Source organism: Somniosus microcephalus, chromosome 12 (genome assembly GCF_052327205.1).
Source record: "Somniosus microcephalus isolate GS21.2 chromosome 12, FLI_Smic_1.0, whole genome shotgun sequence".
In the NCBI taxonomy this organism is placed as follows: Eukaryota; Metazoa; Chordata; class Chondrichthyes; order Squaliformes; family Somniosidae; genus Somniosus; species Somniosus microcephalus.
Window position 1 is genome coordinate 152,506,656 of NC_140998.1, and position 18,762 is coordinate 152,525,417.

Sequence of the window (18,762 nt, forward strand, 5' to 3'; positions counted from 1 at the left end):
CCTTTGTCCTCCTTTGCTGAATCCTAAGCTGCTCCCAATCCTCAGGTTTACTGCTTTTTCTGGCCAATTTATATGTCTTCTCCTTGGATCTTATGCTATCCCTAATTTCCCTTGTTAGCCACAGTTGAGTCACCTTTTTTGTTTTATTTTTATGCCGAACAGGGATGAACAAATTCTGTAGTTCATCCATGCGATCTTTGAATGTTTGCCATTGCCTATCCACCGTCAACCCTTTGAGTAACATTCCCCAATCAATCCTATCCAACTCGCGCCTCATACCATCGTAGTTTCCTTTATTTAAATTCAGGACCCTAGTCTCTGAGTCAACTACTTCACTCTCCATCTTAATGACGAATTCTATCATATTATGATCGCTCCGACCCAAGGGGCCTCACACAACAAGATTGCTAATTAATCCTTTCTCATTACATAATACCCAGTCTAAGATGGCCTGATCTCTAGTTGGTTCCTCGACATATTGGTCCAGGAAACCATCTCGTATACACTCCAGGAATTCCTCCTCCACAGTATTGTTACTAATTTGGTTAGCCCAATCTATATGTAGATTAAAGTCATCCATGATAACCGCTGTGCCCTTATTGCACGCGTCTCTAATTTCCCGTTTAATGCCATCCCCAACCTCCGCATTACTGTTTGGAGGTCTGTATACCACTCCCACTAACGTTTTCTGCCCCTTGGTATTTCTCAGTTCTACCCATACAGAATCCACGTCATCCTTCCTTACTATTGTGTTAATCCCCTCTTTAACCAGCAATGCTACCCCACCTGCTTTTCCTTTTTGCCTATCTTTCCTGAACATTGAATACCCCTGGATGTTGAGTTCCCAGCCTTGGTCACCCTGGAGCCATGTTTCCGTAATCCCAATCATATCATATTCGTTTACCTCTATTTGCGCAGCTAATTCATCCACCTTATTACGAATGCTCCTCGCATTAAGACACAAGGCCTTCAGGCTTGTTTTTTTAACACTCTTACACCTTTCAGAATTATTATTTACTGTGGCCATGTTTGATTTAAACCCTTGATTTCTCTGACTGCCACCTTTGTTTTTCTCCTTCCTTTCTTTTGCTTCTATCCTTGTTTCCCTTTCCTCTGTCTCCCTGCTCAGGTTCCCAACCCCCTGCCATTTTAGTTTAAACCCTCCCCAGAGCACTAGCAAACACTCTCCCTAGGACATTGATCCCAGTCCTGCCCAGGTGGAAACCATCCGGTTTGTACTGGTCCTACCTCCCCCAGAACCGGTTCCAATGTCCCAGGAATTTGAATCCCTCCCCCTTGCACCATCCTTCTAGCCACGTATTCATCTGAAATATCCTTCTATTTCTACTCTGACTAGCACGTGGCACTGGTAGCAATCCTGAGATTACTACATTTGAGGTCCTATTTTTTAATTTACCTCCTAACTCCCTATATTCAGCTTTTAGGACCTCATCCCATTTTTTACCTATATCGTTGGTACCTATATGCACGACAACTGGCTGTTCACCCTCCCCTTCCAAAATGTTCTGCAGCCGTTCTGAGACATCCTTGACCCTTGCACCAGGGAGGCAACATACTATCCTGGAGTCTCGTTTACGGCCGCAGAAACGCCTATCTATTCCCCTTGCAATAGAATCCCCTATTACTATAGCTCTCCCACTCTTTTTCCTCCCGTCCTGTGCAGCAGAACCACCCATGGTGCCAGGAAGTTGGCTGCTGCTGCCTTCCTCTGCTAAGCCATCTCCCTCACCAATATCCAAAGCGGTATATCTGTTTGAGAGGGGGATGGCCACAGGGAACCCCTGCACTACCTGCCTGCGCCTACTACTCTGCCTGGTGGTCACCCATTCTCTTCCTGTGCAGCCTTTACCTGCGGTGTGACCAACTCCCTAAACGTGTTATCCACGACGTCCTCAGCATCACGAATGCTCCAGTATGTATCCACTCGCAGCTCCAGCGCCGCAGTGCGGTCTGTCAGTAGCTGCAGCTGGATACACTTCCTGCACACATGGTCGTCAGGGACACAGGAAGTGTCCCTGATTCCCCACATAGTGCAGGAGGAGCATACCACGGGGCCGAGCTCTCCTTTCATGACTTACCCTTTAATTAATTCAAATTAAATTAAATCAAATCAGTCCCACCAATTACACTACAATTAAATGATATACTTAAGGGCCCTGGTTTACCAGCAGTCCCCGCTACACCACAGACACCCTATAAACTATAAACCACAAAATTTAAGTTTGGAAAAAAGGAGAAAGAGGGAAATACCAACCAATCACTTACCTGCTTTCTGGTGACGTCACACTTCGATTACTTTTTACTTCTCTCTCTCCCTCCCTCTGAGCTCGGAGATGGTAAACCTACCTGCGCCTCGCCGCCTCTTTATATCACCGCCGCTGCCTCGCTCCACACAGGTCCGCCACCGCTGTCCTCTTTGACCAAGCTTTTGGTCACCTGCCCTAATCTCCTTATGGGGCTCACTGTTTGATAACGCTCCTGTGAAGTGCCTTGAGGTTTTACTACGTTAAAGGCGCTGTATAAATGCAAGTTCTTGTTGTGATGTAGGATGGCACTTATTCACACCGAGTGATGACTTCCATTTGCAGGAACTAAGGCTGATGAAACGTTAACTTATGTCCCCCTTGCACAGACAGATGATGTGCCAAAGAGATTGGACTCAGTGCACGATCACGCCCCCCGGCCCCGGGGACGATGGTCCCGTCGTGTGAACAACCTTGAGCTGAGCGTGAAGTCGATGCTGGACCTTCGACACTTGGACTCCTTCTCCTTCTCCCCGTCGATGGACTCCATTTCCCAGGCAGGAGAGTCGCTGTCCAGGGGCAGTGTGTGCGAGGACCCCACTGATCAGGAGCACAGGGTCCGGGTCAGCATAGAAACGCTGCTCAGCGATGTAAGTATTGTTCACGGCAGGAGGCCATTCGGCCCATCGTGCCTGTGCCGGCTCTTTGAAAGAGCTGTCCGATTAGTCCCACTCCCCTGCCCATAACCCATACCCCATATAGCCCTGCATGTGTTATCCAATTCCTTTTTGAAAGTTATTGAATCTGCTTCCACCACCCTTTCAGGCAGTGCATTCCAGATCATAACATATCACTGCGTAAAAATAATTCTCCTCATCTCACCTCTGGTTCTTTTGCCAGTCACATTAAATCTGTGTCCTCTGGTTACCGACCCTTCTGCCAGTGGAAACAGTTTCTCTTTATTTATTCTATCAAAACCCTTCATGAATTTGAACACCTCTATTAAATCTCCCCTTAGCCTTCTCTGCTCTAAGGAGAACAATCCCAGCTTCTCCAGTCTCTCTACATCCCTGGTCCCATTCTAGTGAATCTCCTCTGCACCCTCTCCAAGGCCTTGACATCCTAAATTATGGTGCCCAGAATTGGACACAATACACCAGCTGAGGCCTAACCAGTGACTTATAAAGGTTTAGCGTAATTTGCTTGCTTTTCTACTCTATTCCTCTATTTATAAAGCTTTTTTAACAGCCTTCTCAACTTGTCTGGCCACCTTCAAAGATTTGTGTACGTACACCCCCAGGTCTCTCTGTTCCCGCATCCATTTAAAATTGTACCATTTCGTTATATTGCCTCTCCTCATTCTTAATACCAAAATGCAATACTTAGCACTTCTCTTACATTGCATCTGCCATGTGTCACCCAACTATACAAAAACAGAGCGGGAGCACAGTGCAGCTCCACCACTACCTCCTTAGTGCTCCCAACTTAATGGTACAAAGCCCCTAAACAGAGCTACCTATTTCAAAAGTCTGTCAATGTCCTCCTGATGTCTGTTGCTATCCTCCCCATTGTTTACTGCATTACTGTTTTTCGTGTCATCTGTAAACTTTAAAATTATGCCCTGTATACCCATATATATGTGGAACTTTACTATACAGTTAACAGCTGCAGATGTAGAGGCCTCCCCCAGAGCATTGCAGTATTGCCTCATTTCTGCATGCAATATTGCTTTTGTATCTTTGTGTCTCTCTCTCACTAGGCCTAGAGATTGGACGAGAGTTGAACAGTGCTGGGGCCTAAATTGAGGCCAGAGCTTGAATTAAGTTTGAGGTTTGAACTGAAGCTAGGCCCTGTAGTTTTAATTTAAACTGAGGCTGGGCCTAGGTCTTGAACTGAGGCTGAAGCTAGGACTGGGCCCTGTGTTAGATCCGTGGTTCAGTGGATAAATAATTACACGGATGCTGTACATAAACAAATAACAGGTCTTTACTGGAGGAGGGTGATCTCTAGACTGGGGTACAGAGGCATGCGCACAGCTTATATACCGGTGTGATCACTGCCGGTACTTACAGTATACAGGAGCTGTAAAAAGTAGTTCTGACTTAAAGCACATACACTACAATTCCTCCCTTTTTAGATTAATAATACCCCCTTAATATTTAAATAACAATTACATTTTTACATGTACATTCAATAACAAAAGTCCATTTATAGATTCAGTCTTTGGGGCGGCTTCCTGACCCTTTCGGGATAGTGCCTTTCCGGAGGTTCTTGTTCTTGGTGCAGAGGCGATTCTGACCCCTTTTCATCGGGTAGTTCATCGGGTTCCACTGCTACTGGGTCTGAAGTAGATGCTACCGGTATGTCGGGTTCATCCCCAGGTACTCGAGACATGGGGTTGACGCCTTCCTGTGACGCTAAGATCTGATCGACGTGGCGTCTCACAATATTCTCCCCGACATCCACTGTGTACATTAATGGCCCCTGCCTTGTACATATCGTTCCGGGTTGCCACTTCTCTGTTCGATAGTCACGGGCCAAGACTGGTTGCCCTACATTGAAGCTCCTTGTCGGCTTCTCGTTGATGTGCTGGAATTGTTTGTCCTCAACATTTCTTCGCACATTTGGTCTGAGCAAGTCCAGACGAGATCTCAACCTTCGGTTAAAGAACATCATGGCCGGGGTCTGGCATGTGTCGCGTTTCGGTAGGCTAATAAGAAATTGTCCATCTTATGCTGTAGTGGAATTTCCTCATCGCGCATGGCCTTTATCGCCTTCTTAAAGGTTTGTACGAACCTCTCAGCCAATCCATTGGTGGCTGGATGATACGGGACGGATGTGTAATGCCTTACCCCATTCCTTTTCATGAATTTTTGGAACTCGTCGGACACAAACTGTGGTGCATTATCAGAGCAGATCTGCTCTGGCAAACCGTTTCTGGCAAATATGGTCCGTAGGACTGCAATCGTTTTCTCGGTAGTGGTTGAAGACATCTTTATCACCTCAGGCCACTTTGAATGAGCATCCACTGCTATTAAGAACATTGAGTCCATGAATGGACCAGCGAAATCAATGTGCACCCGTTGCCATGGAGAGGAGGGCCACTCCCATGGGTGTAGAGGGGCATGTGGCGGTGCATTTTGGACCTTCTGGCATCCTAAGCAGCTCTTAGTTAGGTCTTCGATTTGTTGATCGATTCCCGGCCACCACACATAAGCCCTAGCAAGGCTTTTCATTTTCACTCCCCCCAGATGACCTTCATGTAGCTCCTTTAGCACTCTCTCCCTTAACTTGGGTGAAATCACCACTCTGGATCCACACATCACTGTCCCCTGGCATACTGACAGCTGTTCTCTTCTGGATGAGAATGCTGGCAACAGTGAGTCGCCATGTGTTGGCCATCCCCTCACCGTCAATTCATATACCCGTGACAGCATCGGATCATTGCGGGTCTCCTTCGCTATATCCGCGTTTGTTACTGGCAATCGTTCAATTATCGACGAATAAAATATCTCGATAGGGTCCACTGCTGGTGCTTCCTCCACCGTAGGCAGTGGCAGACACGATAGCCCATCAGCGTTCCCATGCTGTTTCGTGCCTTTATATTCTATTTCATATTGATTCGCCCCTAGAAACAGGGACCATCTTTGTAACCGCTGTGCAGTCATTACTGGCACGCCCTTCTTAGGATTAAAGATGGAGACAAGTGGTTGGTGGTCAGTCAGCAAGGTGAACTTCTGCCCATGCAGATAATGGTTGCATTTTTTTTACTCCCCATACTAGGCTGAGGGCCTCCCTGTCAATCTGGGCGTTGTTGCGCTTGGCTGAGGTTAGTGACCGAGACGCAAAGGCTACTGGCCTCTCCAACCCGTCTGGGAATTTGTGCGACAGCACCGCTCCAATGCCGTAGGGTGATGCATCACATGCCAAACGAATTGGTAGTGCTGGGTTGAAATGGGCCAACACCTCTTTTGATGTGATCAATTCTTTACACTTCTGGAAAGCTCGTCTACGTTCGTCATCCCACTTCCATGGTACCCCTGTTTGCAGTAGGGTGTTCAGCGGGTGTAATACCGTAGACAAATTTGGTAAGAACTTGTGGTAATAGTTTACCAGCCCGAGGAACGACCTCAGCTGTGACACATTTTCCGGTGCTGGAGCCTTGACTACTGCCTCAATCTTGTCAGGGGACTTATGTAACCCCTCTTCATCGATGACGTGGCCGCAATACGAGATCTGTTTCTGAAAAAACTCGCACTTGTGGCGATTAGCTCGTAGCCCATATTCCTTTAATCTGGCGAGCACCTTCTCCAAGTTAGCGAGGTGATCACCGTCATTTTCGCCCGTGACCAAGATGTCGTCCAAATAACACTGGGTCCCTGGAATCCCTTGCAGGACCTGATCCATCGCCCTTTGCCAGATAGCCGGAGCCGAGGCTACTCCAAACACCAGCCGGTTGTATTGATAGAGACCTTTATGGGTGTTGATCGTAAGGTAATGTTTTGAAGCTTCTTCTACCTCCATTTGCAAGTACGCCTGGGCTAGATCAATTTTGGTGAAGCGTTTACCACCAGATAGCGAGGCGAAAATATCCTCAATTCGTGGAAGCGGATATTGCACCGTGTGAAGGACTGGGTTCACTGTCACCTTAAAATCCCCACAGATGCGGACCTTCTTTGGTTCCCCAGGCGTATTACTCAATGACCTCTTCATTACAGGAACGATGGGTGTAGCCCACTCGCTCCAGTCCACTTTGGACAGTACTCCTGAACGTTCCAACCCTTCCAGCTCTGCTTCAACCGCTGGTCTGATCACATAAGGCACTGGTCTGGCCTTCAGAAACTTTGGGCTTGCATTATCCTCTCTTTTAATTGTTGCTGTTATTCCTTTTAGTGTTCCTAGTCCCTCCTGGAACACTTCTTTTGCGTCAGTTAGCATTTTTGACAGTCGTCCAGGTGTGACGTCGTCATCCTTTTGGCCTCCACCTTCAGTGCCTGTATGGAATGCCAATCTAAATGTATCTTCCGGATCCATTCACGTCCTAGCAGTGGTGGTCCTCCATTTGGCAATACATATATATCCATTTTAGGTATTTCCTGACCTTTATATGTCACTTTCACCCTTATTTTTCCTTTGGGGTAGACTTTTTGCCCCGTATACGTCTTCAAGACAATCTCTGTAGCTTTCAAGGGTATGTGTGAAAATGGCCGCTTGTAGTCTCTTTGATTTATGACTGTTAGAGCTGACCCTGTGTCCAATTCCATTTCCACTTGGACTCCGTCTATCTTGAGTGTAACCCAGATAGTCTGGTGATCCTCCATTTCGGTTACATTATGTAGTTTCAGACAACCCAGCTCCTTGCTTCCGGAGTCTGTGTCACTTTTCTGTTCATCTGAACCACTGTCCATCACCTGGTGTTCCTTTTTGTACTTCTCCTGTGGAGATTTCTTACTGTTGGCTTTCTTCCCAGACCTGCAGACTCTTGCTATGTGTCCTGCTTTCCCACACTGTCTGCACACTTGGTCCTTGAACCAACAATCTTTCTGGTCATGTGTTGTTCTGCCGCAGCGATAGCACTTCCCTGTTCCATAGGTCATTTCGTTGGTGCCATATTCTTGCGGTCTCCGTTGTATCTCTGCAGCGCCCCTTGCGGCTGCTTCGTGTGATACTGCCATATTGAAAGCTTTGTCCAGCGTAAGGTCCTTTTCTGATAGAAGCCGTTTCTGGGTTCCTTCACTTTGTAGCCCACACACAAACTTGTCCCTTAACGTGTCTGCTAGTCCCGCTCCAAACTGGCAGTATTTCAATAGCTTGCGCAGTTCCGTTAGGTACTCAGCATTGCTTTCGTCTTTGTGTTGGTTCCTTTTATGGAACTTAAATCATTCTGCTATCAGCAGCGGTGTGGGGTTTAAGTGGTCCTGTAGGATTTCTACTATGCTTTCAAAATTCTTGTTTACCGGCTTCTCTGGGGTTATTAGATTTTGCAGTAACCCATAAGTTTTTGCACCCATGGAATTTAACAGAACCAGTGCTTTATTAGCATCTGACACTTCATTCGCCCTGCAGTACACCTCAATACGTTCCACATATGTCGCCCAATCTTCGACTTCATTGTCGAATGTAGAGATACTGCCACTCTTTGGCATCCTTGGTTGTGCGTTAACTATCCCCAATGGCGCCTCCCGCGCTTCCCCTTCTTCTCCGCTGGCACAAAATGGCGTCTCCCGCACTTTCCTTCCTTCCCGCGCTCGCCCGTCTTCTCCGCTGCGGCTTCGCAAAATGGCGTCTCCCGCGCTCTTCCTTCTTCTCCGCGGCTCAATGGTGCCTCCCGCGCTCTCCCTGCTTCTCCACGGCTCAATGGCGTCTTCCCTTGCTTCGCCTCGCGGACCCTGATCCGCCCGTGATCCCTGGCTGTGCTCTGCGCGTTCTTCTCTTGATATTTGTCGACGCCGCTCAGTCTAGAACCCGGCTGTTTCTTACCCCTCTCTCTCCGGTTTGCAGTATTTTTTCTCGACGCCGCTCGGTGATCAACCCCCGGCTGCGCCCTGCTCTCTTCACCCTCTTTCTTACCCCGTCGACGCTGCCCGGCTCTCTCTGCCGTCGGTCGGCTCCAGCCGCCGCTGCTCGGGAAGGGTCTGCTCTGGACCTGTCGTCGGTCTCTTACTGCTCGTTGTGGCTGGGGAACCAAGCCCAGCGAAGTTGGATCTCTGCCTGACTGCTGGGCGGTTGCTCGCGGTCGACGCCCGTGTTCCTGGACTCGACTTTTTTTTTTTGTTTTGTTGCAGGTAGATTCGCATCAACACTCGTCGCCACTGTTAGACCCGTGGTTCAGTGGATAAATAATTACACGGATGCTGTACATAAACAAATAAGAACTAAGCCTGGGCGGGCACTTGACCTCTGGCTGAGGCCTGTGCTAGAGGTTGGACTGAAGCTCGTTGCATGCAGAAGGACAGTGACCAGGAATGGGAGCATGAACAACAACAGCAATTATAATCACAGAGATTCTCTGACAATCTCAGTAGCAGTTGAACCAAGCAGAAAAAAAAATCAGTGCCTCATGGCCTAGTTTCTCCCTGTCTCTGTAACCTCATCTAGCCCTACAATCTCCCCGTAAAACTCTCCGTTCCTTTGACTCTGGCCTTGTGTGCATCCTCCCTCCCTTAACCCCACTATTGCTGGGCGTGCCATCAGCCGCCTGGACCCCACGGTCTAGAATTCCCTCTCTACACCTCTCTCTCCTCATTAAGACCCTCCTTAAAAACTACCTTTTGACCAAGCTTTTGGTCACTCCACTCCTTATATCATCTTTCTTTGGCTCAACGTCAATTTTTTTTATTACGCTCCTGTGAAGAGCCTTGGGACGTTTTTCTATGTTAAAGGTGCTATATAACTGCAAGTTGTTGTTGTTATCTGTGACCATTCATTGCACCCATCAAATGGGGGGTGGGGAGGAGGGGTCATTTTGACTTTGGGCGACAGTGTATAATGGGCAATATCAGATCAGCCGCCTGTTGTACCTCTCTCCCACTGGCTTCAATAGAAATGGATACCAGGAGAGATGGATAACGGACGGTTGATCCAACATCACAGGCTTTATGCTATTGCCCAAAGTCAGGATGACCCCCAGTATACTGTGGCTGTCTTCTCTCAGTTCTATCAGCCAGAGTCAGTTCAGTATTGAGTTGCCTTTGCTGTCTGTTTATGGCTGGGGCAAGTGATTTGGCACAATGCAACATCCTGCAAATTTCCAAACTTACTGTGTTGAGTCTGATTTATTGGCTGGGTTCCACAATATTTATAAAGAGTCCCAGAGAGAATGAAAATGCCTGTTCCTGAGCGATTCTGTCCATCACTTGCTGCAACAAATCAATCATCTTACTTATATAACCAACATCATCTGCAAGCTGCACATTTTGAACATGCCAAGAGACTCATTACATCTAATGTATCCTCCTGTAAATGCCGTGCTAAGAAAATATACCAATGCTATATAAACCAGCATACAGTATATATAATAAATAAAGCACTGGGAAGTAAGGCTGGTTTCCTGGCCTGAGATAGGGTTGCTAACTCTGGTTGGACATATTCCTGGAGTTGTCATCACATGACCTCCTGCCTCCAACCGCCCTCTCCTCCCCCACCCCACCCCCCGATGCTCCTGCCATTGACCACTTGATACGTATAGAATCATAGAAATTTACAGCACAGAAGGAGGCCATTTGGCCCATCTTGTCCGTGCCGGCCGACAAAGAGCTCTCCAGCCTAATTCCACTTTCCAGCTCTTGGTCCGTAGCCCTGTAGGTTACGACACTTCAGGTGCATATCCAAGTACTTTTTAAATGCGATGAGGTTTTCTGCCTCTACCACCCTTTCAGGCAGTGAGTACCAGACCCCCACCGCCCTCTGGGTGAAAAAATTTCTCCTCAAATTCCCTCTAAACCTCCTACCAATTACTTTAAATCTGTGACCCCTGGTTATCGACCCTTCTGCTAAGGGAAATAGGCCCTTCCTATCCACACTATCGAGGTCCCTCATAATTTTATACACCTCAATTAAGTCTCCTCTCATCCTCCGCTGTTCCAAAGAAAACAACCCCAGCCTATCCAATCTTTCCTCATAGCTAAAATTCTCCAGCCCAGGCAACATCCTCGTAAATCTCCTCTGCCCCCTCTCTAGCGCAATCACATCCTTCCTGTAATGTGGTGACCAGAACTGCACGCAGTAATCTAGCTGCGGCCTAACCAGTGTTTCATGGTGTCCCGCCTTCCCACACCAATTGGAAAGCGAACAGCTTCTTCGTTACCCAAATGGATGATTCTTGACTGTCAATCGAACAGCCTGTTCTCCCATGTCTGATATTTTTATAACTAATGACCAAAGTGTTCAAATAATTTTATTAAAACACCATTTTTTTAAATGCACCTGTAATGTTTCTCCCGGGTTTGCTCACAGCAGTGTCCGGGAGACTAGTCTCTAATTATATCCGCACTCCTCTAATTCTGGCCCCTTGAGCATCCCTGATTATTATCGCTCCACCATTGGTGGCCGTGCCTGCTGATGCCTAGGCCCTAAGCTCTGGAATTTGCTCCCTAAACCTCTCAGCCTCTCTCTCCTTCTTTAAGACTCCCCTTAAAACCTACCTGTTTGACCAAGCTTTTGGTCACCTGCCCTAATATATCCTTATATGGCTCGGTGTCAAATTTTGTTTTATAATCGCTCCTGTGAAGAGCCTTGGGACATTTCACTATGTTAAAGGCGCTATATAGATACAAGCTGTTGTTATTGTTGTTGGAGACTCCCTGGCAATCCTGGAGGGTTCACAACCCTAGCCTGAGACCTTGTTCTCATTATTACCCCGACAGATAGAGGAGCAGGAGTCGGCACACACACACAGCTCATCCTTTGTCAGGCCCAGCAGCATTACACTGCCGATGTGTGAGGAGGGCATATTCAGCCAGGAGCTGGAGACACCAGAGGTGGAAGAACGTGTCATCTACCCGGTACACACGGGGAGTACTGGCGAGACGGAGAGGTGAGTGCTGATACTTACCTGAGATCTGTGTCCGTGCACAGGCCACGAGTGTAGGAAGTGGAAACTCGGGGAGCTGACGAATGAGCATGTTTCTGTGCCTCAGCAAGTACAGTGAAATGATTGGTCCTTATTTGTGAAGCCAGCGTTTTAGCAATCAGGTTTCCAACCCTGCCACAGTACCAAAACAGCCCTTACCAAAGTCACAAATGACATCCTATGTGACTCCGACTGTGGTAAACTATCCCTCCTCGTCCTTCTCGACCTATCTGCAGCCTTTGAGACGATTGACCACACCATCCTCCTCCAACGCCTCTCCACCGTCGTCCAGCTGGGTGGGACTGCACTCGCCTGGTTCCATTCTTATCTATCTAATCATAGCCAGAGAATCACCTGCAACGGCTTCTCTTCCTGCTCCCGCATCGTGACCTCTGGTGTCTCCCAAGGATCTATTCTTGGTCTTCTCCTGTTTCTCATCTATATGCTGCCCCTCGGCGACATCATCCCAAAACACAATGTTAGGATGCACATGTACGCTGACAACACCCAGCTCTATATCTCGACCACTCCACTGTCTCTAAATTGCCAGCCTGCTTGTCCGACATCCAGTACTGGATGCGCAGAAATTTCCTCCAACTAAATATTGGGAAGAGCGAAGCCATTGTCTTTGGTCCCCGCCACAAACTCCGTTCCCTAGCCACTGAGTCCATCCCTCTCCCTGGCAACTGTCTGAGGCTGAACCACACTCCTTGGTGTTGTATTTGACACCGAGAGGAGCTTCCAACCACATCCGCACCATCACCTCTGTAACATCGCCCGTCTCCGTCCCTGCCACAGCTCATCTGCTGCTGAAACCCTCATCCATGCCTTTGTTACCTCTAGACTTGACTATTCCAACGCACTTCTGGCCGGCCTCCCATGTTCCACCCTCCATAAACTTAAGCTCATCCAAAACTCTGCTGCCCGTGTCCTAACCCGCACCAAGTCCCGTTCACCCATCACCCCTGTGCTCGCTGACCTACATTGGCTCCTGGTTAAGCAACGCCTCAATTTCAAAATTCTCATCCTTGTTTTCAAAACCTCCATGGCCTCACCTCTCCCTATCTCTGTAACCTCCTCCAGCCCCACACTCCGAGAGCTCTGTGCTCCTCCAAACTGGCCTCTTGCACATCCCCGATTTTCATCGCTCCACCACTGGTGGCCGTGCCTTCAGCTGCCTGGGGCCTAAACTCTGGAATTCCCTCCCTAAAGCTCTGCCTCTCTATCTCTCTCTCCTCCTTTAACTCCTCCTTAAAACCTACCTATCTGCCCTAATATGCCCATATGTGGCTGGTGTCAAATTTTGTTTGATAACGCTCCTGTGAAGCAGCTTGGGACGTTTTACTACATTAAAGGCGCTATATAAAGGCAAATTGTTGTTGTTGAAGTCAATCGAGCCGATGTTGTTGATTACCAACAGACACAAGCAGAAACAATCACTGAGCACACACACACACACACACACACGCACGTTGGAAACAATTGTGTGCGTCGCTGGCTATTAAGCCATTTCATACCCTGAGCGATATAACATCGACGGTCAGGCACTTCAGTAACCATTGGCATGCCTTTGTGTGTATGTTATGGTTGCCCTGAAAATGCTTGGCTGTTTCGGCAGGCTCCTGCTATAACTGCGGCCGCAAGCTCCACCCGTAACCTGGAACACACCAAGTCCCAGACAGACATGGGAATTTCCAGTGACCTCATTTGGGAGCAGATCCTCCACCCACCCCAGACTAGGACACTGACACAAAGCGGGGCTGGGGACTTCCTACACAAGAGCCCTCTTACTTCCTTGGCTTCTAAGGGAACCCAGTATAATGCCAAGTGAGAATAGGGAGACCAGTCTTCAGGTAGTGCAAGTGGGCCTCACTGAAGTTCCGGGCCAATGAAATGGCCTCAACTTGAAGACAAGATAAGTAATTATTTTTTTCAATGCTATTATTGGCCTCCTTACAAAATCATGGCCTAGAAATTCGGTTGTTTGCGCCAGCGGTTAGCGCCTAAAGAGACCGAGAATTGGGGCGTTACCCAATGTTGGGGCGGGCGCAATGAAGATAGCGACAACTCCCATATTGACTGTGCATTTAACGCCTGCGCTAAGTGTTTGCGCGCGCCCGCGAGCGCAAGCAGATCATGACGTCATTTCGGTGTGCAATGCCTTTTAGGGGCGCCTGAGCGGATATTGGGTGGCGCCCGGAGCCTTTACGCTTAGCGCTATTCGTGACAGTTCGAAGGAGCGTTAGCAGGCCCTTCTCGGAGTCGGGGGGCGCTATTTAAAGGGGACAGCTCTAGTATAGAAGCTTCAGCCACTTGGCCTGTTCATTGCGATCATTGGTGGAGAGAGTTGGTGAGCTACTGTGGAGCAGAGTTTTTGGAATTTAGCATTAGAGTACTTGGGACCTTCAAACCTGTCCGGAGCAGTTGGAGCACTAGACCTAACAGCCTTTTGACCAACTGGCATCGGAATGGGAGATGCTTTGGAGGGCGACGGCCTCATGGCCGAACACTATGAAGGGGCAGAGAGACAGCGGGAGAGAGGGCCGGGATTGGCCAGAAGGAGGAGGGGCAATGGAGGTCGGCCAATCCGAGGGTATGCTACGAGGGTCTTTAGGCAGCAGGTGTCATACCTTGACATGTCGGAGGAGCAGTGTGTGCGAAGGCTCCGAATCGGGAGGGACGTTGTTACTGAGCTGTGCCACCTGCTTGCTGAGGATCTGCAGCCGCGTCTACGGTGCAGGACCTCTCTGTCGGTGGCCGTTAAACTGACTGTTGCCCTCAATTTTTATGGCAACGGATCCTTTCAGTCAGCCACTGGGGACATTGTGAATATCTCTCAGGTTGCAGTCCACTGTTGCATCCGGCAAGTTACAGCTGCCCTTTATAGGCGAAGGCGTCAATTCATCACCTTCCCTCTGACCCTGGAGAAGCAGGCGGAGCATGCGCAGGGCTTCGCTGCTATTGCGGACTTCCTCATGGTGCAGGGGGCGATTGACTGTACACACGTGGCTTTGAGGGCGCCATTCCAGAATCCTGAGGACTTCCGCAGCTGCAAGGGGTTCCACTCCCTCAACGTGCAGCTGGTCTGTGACCACCGCCAAATCATCATGGCAGTCAACGCCCAATTCCCAGGGAGCAGCCACGATGCCTTAATCCTGCGGTAGACCTCAGTTTGTGACCTTTTTGAGGGGCCGGCTCGACCACGAGGCTGGCTTATTGGGGACAAGGGCTATCCTCTCTGCCCATGGCTGATGACACCACTCCGTGTGGCCGCCACCCCAGCAGAAGAGCTGTTCAACAGCAGCCATCAGGCGACCAGGAACATTGTAGAGCACACTATTGGTGTGCTCAAAAAGCGTTTCCGATGTCTGGACCATTCGGGGGGAGCCCTGCAGTACTCGCCGAAGCAAGTGGGTCACATCGTCGTCGTCTGCTGCATGCTCCACAACTTGGCGATTCGACGCACCCAGCCAATTCCAGCTGTCCCTCAACGACCAGCAGAGCAGGCGGTCGAGGAGGAGGAGGAAGAGCAGGTGGAGGAGGAGGAGGAGCATGAGGAGGAGGAGGAGGAGGAAGATGGAAGGGCTCCTGAAAGTGGAAGGGCCATCCGTCAGAGGCGCATGAGGACTCGTTTCGAGGCCCCTCTGGCGGAATGATGAGTGTCTTTACTCCTGCGCACTTTGGATGTTTGAAAGCCTCTGAGGGCCAGCATCACTGAAATTAGTCACGTGCACCATAGCACATTAAAACTTCTCTTTATTGTCACAAAAGTCTTTCATTACAGCAAACCAACGTCATGTCAACAGAAACCATAACTAACAAAATAACAGTTAACTCTTCGGCAAAGCCGCAAAACTAAACAAACCATTTCCAACAATTACAACAGGTGAGGGTGTCCTTGAATTTGGCCAAAGAAACGTCTCAGCACCTCCCTCTACTGCTGGCCCCTTGATGGGGAACGACTTCTCTTTCGCGGTCGGCCCCTTCCCTCCCTGCTGCTCCTACGTAATTGAACCCCAGTGGTGGGGTGAAGGCTGGGGGACGCCTGCTGACTGTGTGGAAGCGCAGAAGCCCCTGAGGGACGGCCTGGCCGACCTCTGGGCTTGGAGGGTGCGGACGCAGGATGCTTGATCTGAGCATGGCTGGAAGCAGTGTGCCCTGCAGGTGGCGGCAGCTGCACTGCAGACGTACCAGCGCTGGCATGTGCAATGGTCACCTGCCGAGAGAGGACACCTGCACCATGGTCGGACGACACACTGGCTCTCTGAGGGGACCGGCTCGGCTCATCCGCCACAATCGCATGCTCCACTGATTCCTGGCCTTGTATGGGACTGGAAGGGCCCGGGGTGATCCTAGCTGATGCAGATAGGGGGGCTGCAGTGAGAGTTCGCGTTGCCTCAATCTGGGTGTGGACGAGGCCGGCAAGTGACTGCGTGGCAGCAGTGAGGACCTGTGAGCCAGGTGCCAGTGCTTCGGAGAAGCCCTGGACAGTTCTTTCCATTGCTTCGGACAAAGCCGGTGCCGACCGCTCCACTGCCTCGGAGAAGCCCTGGACAGACCTTTCCAGGGATTGTCCGAAGCCCTGAACAGTCCTTTCCATAGCGGTCTCGAAGCCCTGGACAGTCCTTTCCATTGTTGCCCTGAAGCCCTGGAGAGTCCTGTCCATTGTTGCCCCAAAGCCCTGGAGAGTCCTCTCCATTGTTGCCCCAAAGTCCAACACACTCTTTGCCAGTGTATCTATTGACTGAGGCATCCTCCCCACTGCAGCCATCAGCTCAGTGTGCCTGAGCCGGGCCTGGGTGCTCATTTCAGCCAGGCGACGCACCTTCTCTGCACTCTGTGCAGCAGTCATCACTACCTGCCTTGCCCTCCGGGGAGACGCTGGCCGAACTTGCCTACCCCCCTTGCGTTGCTGCATGCCGCTTGTTCCGGCAACTGGCTGATCCTCAGAGCCCCCCCCCCCCCTCCAGGGAACTACTATCCCCAGTCTGTAGATGTGTATGCTCCCCTGAGATTGGAACGGATGGTCCGGCTTCCTCCTGATCCTCGCCTCCGGAGACACTGGCACTGGCAGCTTCAGGGCGTTGAGCCCGAGTTGGTGATGCATCATCTGAAAGCAGGGAGGTGGAAGAGTGGCTTTAGCAAAAGGACAGGTTGGCGGAAAGGCATGCCAGATTGCGGCAAGGCTGCACATTGAGGAAGCATGCTGGCGGGGGGACCAAGTGGAAGGAAACAGCTGAAAAAGGAGAGAGCCTTACCCTCGCTGGCGGAAATGGGGTCGGCAGCTGCAGTGGTAACAGGACCAGACAGGCGTCCTCCAAGAATCTGGTGCACTCTCTCCTCGAGATCTGTCAGAGTGACGACTTGTGGAGGCCCGCCACCGGTTCGAGACTGGTCCTTTCGCCTCGCCGCCAGCTTGGGCTGCAGGGGAAAGAAGGGGAAGTTCTGTAACATGATGCCTTGAGAGATCATCGCATGCCCCCCATGGTGCAAGGGCCCTTACATGTGGCCTTGAGAGATCATCGCATGCCCCCCATGGTGCAAGGGCCCTTACATGTGGCCTTGAGTGAAATGTCCATGTGTGTGCCCAGAAAGGGCCATGGGTGCTTGCTGACAGGTGGTCATTGGGGCATCATGGCAACAGGGTGCTCGAAGTCAGGTGCAGATGGAGGGAATGAGAAGTTTGCATAACCAACACTCACCCTAATGACCCGAGTGAGGCCGTTGAATTTCTTCCTGCACTGAACAGGGGTCCTGGTCGCCATGCTGCTGGAGTTGACCCTCAGAGAAACCTCCCTCCAAGATCGCCGATAAGCCTTTTGATTCGGCCTCTTGCCATTGTCAGGATACAGAACATCTCGACGGCGCTCAACTGCAGACACCAACTGGTCCAGAGCCTCAGTGCTGAAGCGCTCTGCTCTCTGTCTCACCTTCTCCATCCTGACCAAGTTTCTTGCGCCAGAGAAGGGCGCGCGCCGATTCTGAGGCCTACAGGGCGTTGAGTGTGGCAGCTCAGGCTGACTGACCCACCCCTTTAAGAGCCGGCCGGCGCCTGGAAGTCTCGTGGTTTGCGGTAATTGAGATCACCTGCGCTGCGCCCGTCCGCGCCGATATTGGGTAGCGCCTGAACTTTTGCACCTTAGGAGCCCCGTGCAACGTCTGATTTCGCGCCTCAATCCCCTTTGGGGGCGATACAACCCAATATCTCGCCAGGCAGCGATAAGTTTCGTCTGGCTATAAACTTTGCGCAGCGCCAGTTCTAACGCCTCAAGCGGGGCTATACCCAATTTCTAGGCCCATCTCTCTAAAGAGGGACTGGGCGCCTCCCCTGCATCCAAAAATCTGCAGCCCTTAATCCTAACTCGCACTAAGTCCTGTTCAGCCAAGTCCCTGCTCGCTGACCTATATTGGCTCTCGATTTTCAAATCCCTCCATGCCTCACCCCTCCCTATCTCTGTAACCTCCTCCAACCCTACGACCCTCCGAGATCTCTGTGCTCCTCCAATTTGGCCTCTTGTGCATCCCTGATTTTCATCGCTCCACCGCTGGCGGCCGTGCCTTCAGCTGCCTAGGCCCTACGCTTTGGAATTCCCTCCGTAAACCTCGCCACCTCTCTATCTCTATCTCTCTCTCCTCCTTTAAGATGCTCCTTAAAACGTATTGATTTGACCAAGCTTTTGGTCACCAGTCCTAATATCGGCTTATGTGGCTCAGTGTCAAATTTTGTCTGATAACGGTCTGTGAAGCACCTTGGGACATTTTACTATGTTAAAGGTACTATATAAATGTAAATTGTTGTTGATGACAAGCTACTTTACAATGACCATGTTGTGGCAGCATACAAACATAAGAATGAGAATTTGGAGCTATTTCCTTAATGAAAGTCAGTGCTCGATCAGTACTGCAGCTAGCTAACCAGTTGGAAAC

The 18,762-nt window shown here is 50.0% G+C and overlaps 1 protein-coding gene across 1 annotated transcript in view; it reads left to right on the forward strand.

Annotated features, from left to right (window-relative positions):
• mapkbp1 (mitogen-activated protein kinase binding protein 1) overlaps positions 1 to 18,762 on the forward strand; it is a 394,016-nt gene that overhangs the window by 326,883 nt on the left and 48,371 nt on the right. Inside the window, exons 22-23 of the mRNA XM_086003669.1 lie at positions 2,654 to 2,914; positions 11,630 to 11,799. Coding sequence (XP_085859795.1) covers positions 2,654 to 2,914; positions 11,630 to 11,799 — 431 coding nt within the window. The remainder of the gene's footprint in view (positions 1 to 2,653; positions 2,915 to 11,629; positions 11,800 to 18,762) is intronic.